Here is a 3636-nt window from a genome sequence, read left to right as displayed (position 1 = left end):
GTACCTTGTTTTGGTATGTGTTGGAAGCTAGTGAACCGTGTCCAGCGTTGGTACTGGGTCGAACGACGACCAAGTCAATACTTCATTTCAGTCGTGATGTTTAACTAGGTTTGATTCAACATGGATTGGCATTTCGGTCATCGCCGACGTCGCAACCCCTAATCATCGTTGGCACCAAGACATCGAAAGGGACGGTGATAATTGCTGCCGACACGGCCAGGCTGATAAGATACCGCGGGGTATCCCAGGGGACCCGCTAGGGATTGTGTGACTTTACCGGATTTAATCTCCCCAGTTTCGATTGCGATACTTCTCTCGGTGCGTCGTTTGTGAAAAGTTAATGAGGGAAGCCACAGGTTCCAATTATCAACGCAAGCAGTCAATCGCGGTCGTTGGCCATTCCCAGGGGGTGTTTCGTTGTGCGGTTGTGTCGGTGAACACGGGACAGCTTTTGGTAGAATAGAACGCCAAGGGTCGTCGGTCGTCGTCGTCGTCGTCATGATGGCTTTCAGATGGCTGGTGTCATTTGTCACGCTGGCGGCCGTGACTTGCTGCGTGCGTGCGGAGAACATACTTTTCCTGCAGTCCACTCCATCGAAAAGCCATCACATCTGGAATCGGCAAATTTTCGACCGCTTGTACGAGAATGGCCACAATCTCACGATTCTCTCGTTCGAGCAGGAAACCTCCGTGCCGGGCAAAACGTTTCTGGTAATGGAAGGGTTTTACGAAAAGATGATGGCAGCGTTTGCTGACAGTGCGTCCGATTTCTACTCCTACGAGAACACGTTTGGGAACATTATGAACGTGTATCAGTATTACACCGTGAGCGGTCGGATTCTGGAGGAACAGGACGCGATCAAGCAGTTACTGGACTACCCGAAGTCGTTCCGCTTCGATCTGATCATCCACGATTTCACGATGGGACAGTTTTTGCTCGGATTTGTGGAACACTTCCGTAACCCGCCGCTCGTGTCCATCTCGCCGTACAACATTCCCTCGTACACGCAGTACCTGGCGGACATTCCGCTCTACCCGACGTATGTGCCGCACCCGACCTCCACCTTCAGCTCGCAGATGACCTTCATCGAGCGGGTGAAGAACACACTCTACTGGGGGTTCGATATGCTCTACCGGCAGCAAGTGTACATGCCCAACGAGAACCAGCGCATGAAGCGCGTCTTTCCGGGCGCTAATTTGACGCACGTTAAACTGCTCGAGCGCCGGTCGGAGCTGGTGCTGGTGAACAGTGATCCGGCGGTCGACTTTTACCAACTGCTGCCACCGAACGTGGTGCAGGTGGGCGGGTTGCATATAAAGCGCACCGAAGAAATGCCCGTGGTAAGTGTGCACCCCCTTTTGTGCACCAGAAAACATCATTAATATGTATTCTTTTCTCTCCCCGCATCGGTGTCAGATGATGAAACAGTTTATGGCACGCGCCAGCAGGGGTGTTATAGTGTTCAGCTTCGGCACGAACGTGCAGAGCGAAATGCTCGGTACGGAAGTGAACCGCCAGCTGCTGGAACTGTTTCGCAGCATGCCCGAGTACGGGTTCATCTGGAAGCATGCGAACGCCGAAAAGAAGGTGATGCCACCGAATGTGCTAATGACTTCCTGGGTACCCCAGTCGGCGGTGCTGGCCGACGGTCGCACGAAGCTGCTGGTAAGCCACGGCGGGTTGCTTAGCTTACAGGAAGCCGCCTGGAACGGTGTGCCTGTTATCGGGGTGCCCTTCTTTGCCGATCAGTTCTCGAACGTGCACCGGCTCGAGGTGGCCGGCATTGGTATCGGCATACCGTCGACCAAACTGAACGCCGAAACCCTGAAAGAGGCAATGGACAAACTGTTGAGCGATCCCAGGTAAGGAAGAGAGAGATAGAGAGAAAGGAAACCAACACGAGTGACGAGACCATCGATCACGTTCACACCGTTCTGTTGTCGTTTGCAGTTATCGTGCACGTGCCAAAGAGCTGTCGGTTCGCTTCCGCACGCAACCGGAGACGCCGCTCGATCGGGCCATCTTCTGGATCGAGAAAGTGATCGCCGGCAAGGGGCTGCGCTATCTGCGTGCCCCGACGCGCGATATGGCCCCGTATCAGGTGTACGGTCTCGACATGGTTGCCGTAGTGCTGCTGATCGCGCTCGGATACTATCTTATCTTCAAGCGTCACTCGAAACCGGCCGGGGCGCTCCAAGCCCCGGACGGCGCAAAACCCAAGACGGAATAGCCGGGGGGATTTTTCTCAGAATACACGACACAGTATCAAATGGGGCGCCAGCGCGGTTAAGTTATTTGCAGTACCGGTGTACGTTTATTTCGCTTTGCATCCCGAAAACAAAGAAACCACCGCGCGATAACGGGGAGAAAAACAAGTCTCGATCAACAATCGCTGGCGAGGCCAGACTTATGGCACGTAGATCAGATATGCGCCGCAGGATCGTGCGCCGCAATTGTCGCGGCGTACGAAGGCGGCGGCTCCTGGGGAGGAAATAGCTTGCTGATCTTCTCGTAGGACGGCGGTTCGCATTCGCTCATGATCGTGTCGTACGTCGGGGGCGGCATGTCCTCCCGGCCGCCCAGAGTGCCCCGTTCGATCGTGTAGATCGACTGCTGATCGCTCTGCGGTCCGGCCCAGAGGCAGTTGCCAACCCGGTGCGTTAGGTAGACCGATATCATGATGCAGATCAGAAAGAAGGCGACCGACAGGGCGGCCATAATGATCTGCGTCTCCAGCTGGTCCGCCCATCCGGTATGGTTCAGGATGTGATCCAGTAGCAGTGCCACGACGACGAGCGAAGGGATCGTTATCAGGAAGATAGCGAAATCAATGATGCACTGCTGGAGCTTCATCTGCAACGATAGTAACACGCGGATGGTTCACATTCCGATTCACCAATCAGCACCACACCGACCACTGAACCCGATCGATTGATCGATCAGGTCGCCGCACTACTTACGGTGCTACATTTTGAACCACAACGGTTGAGGAAACCAAACCACCACAATCACACACACGCGCACCGGACAATGGACGCGTTAAGAGGTCACGCTCTAGATCGATAGCTTCCTGGAACGCAGCTGCGGAGGCTTCCCCGGTGCGTTGCTGATTGTCGATCGAACTCGATTGATCATCCGAACCGTACGGTTGCACGACGCGCCGCAAACTGTCCCGTGCACGATCGAGCTCGCCTCCAAATATCCTGTGCGCGGGCGGATAAATCTCGCTCGGGTTTGTTTTGTAGAAGACAACGATAAACGGTGCGCGAGATAAAACAGCCAGCGCCTCTCCTGTTGGGCTCTTCTCTCTTTTTCACATTACGCCACGCTGGTGTCGGCGCGGGACAACAACAATAGCAGCACGGTCACGACACAACGTGTGGCAGATACCAAGGCAGGGTCCATGACAATGTAGGTGACGCTCGAGGTTGGGACGAGGATCGACGGTGATGCTGTACGTCAGTGGTGTCATATCGATGACCGCCGCGCGCCGGGGCCGCTGTTGACACAGTGATTACGCAGTTCGTTTGCGGCAAATGGTTGTGTGACCAGGCAGCGGGAGATAAATACGGCGATCGCAGGAAGATCCCGTTCCCCGCACAGGAAGTGCCACGTGGAGGCTGGGTGTTTTGCGG

The 3636-nt window shown here is 55.1% G+C and overlaps 2 protein-coding genes across 2 annotated transcripts; one reads left to right on the top strand and one right to left on the bottom strand.

Moving 5' to 3' along the window:
- Positions 1 to 243: 243 nt before the first annotated feature.
- On the top strand, positions 244 to 2281 carry LOC131261104 (UDP-glycosyltransferase UGT5-like). The gene is made up of 3 exons (XM_058263021.1): positions 244 to 1341; positions 1418 to 1863; positions 1952 to 2281. The coding sequence occupies exons 1-3, from the start codon at positions 499 to 501 to the stop codon at positions 2229 to 2231; spliced, it is 1569 nt and encodes a 522-aa protein (XP_058119004.1). The 5' UTR covers positions 244 to 498; the 3' UTR covers positions 2232 to 2281.
- Positions 2282 to 2287: 6 nt separating this feature from the next.
- On the bottom strand, positions 2288 to 3296 carry LOC131261105 (uncharacterized). The gene is made up of 2 exons (XM_058263022.1): positions 2962 to 3296; positions 2288 to 2854 (listed from the first exon to the last, which is right to left on the bottom strand). The coding sequence occupies exon 2, from the start codon at positions 2852 to 2854 to the stop codon at positions 2423 to 2425; it is 432 nt and encodes a 143-aa protein (XP_058119005.1). The 5' UTR covers positions 2962 to 3296; the 3' UTR covers positions 2288 to 2422.
- Between the last annotated feature and the right edge of the window lie 340 nt (positions 3297 to 3636).

The sequence above is a fragment of the Anopheles coustani genome, chromosome 3, assembly GCF_943734705.1.
Source record: "Anopheles coustani chromosome 3, idAnoCousDA_361_x.2, whole genome shotgun sequence".
In the NCBI taxonomy this organism is placed as follows: Eukaryota; Metazoa; Arthropoda; class Insecta; order Diptera; family Culicidae; genus Anopheles; species Anopheles coustani.
Note: the sequence above shows the minus strand (reverse complement) of the source record. Positions and strands in the feature narration are given on the sequence as shown.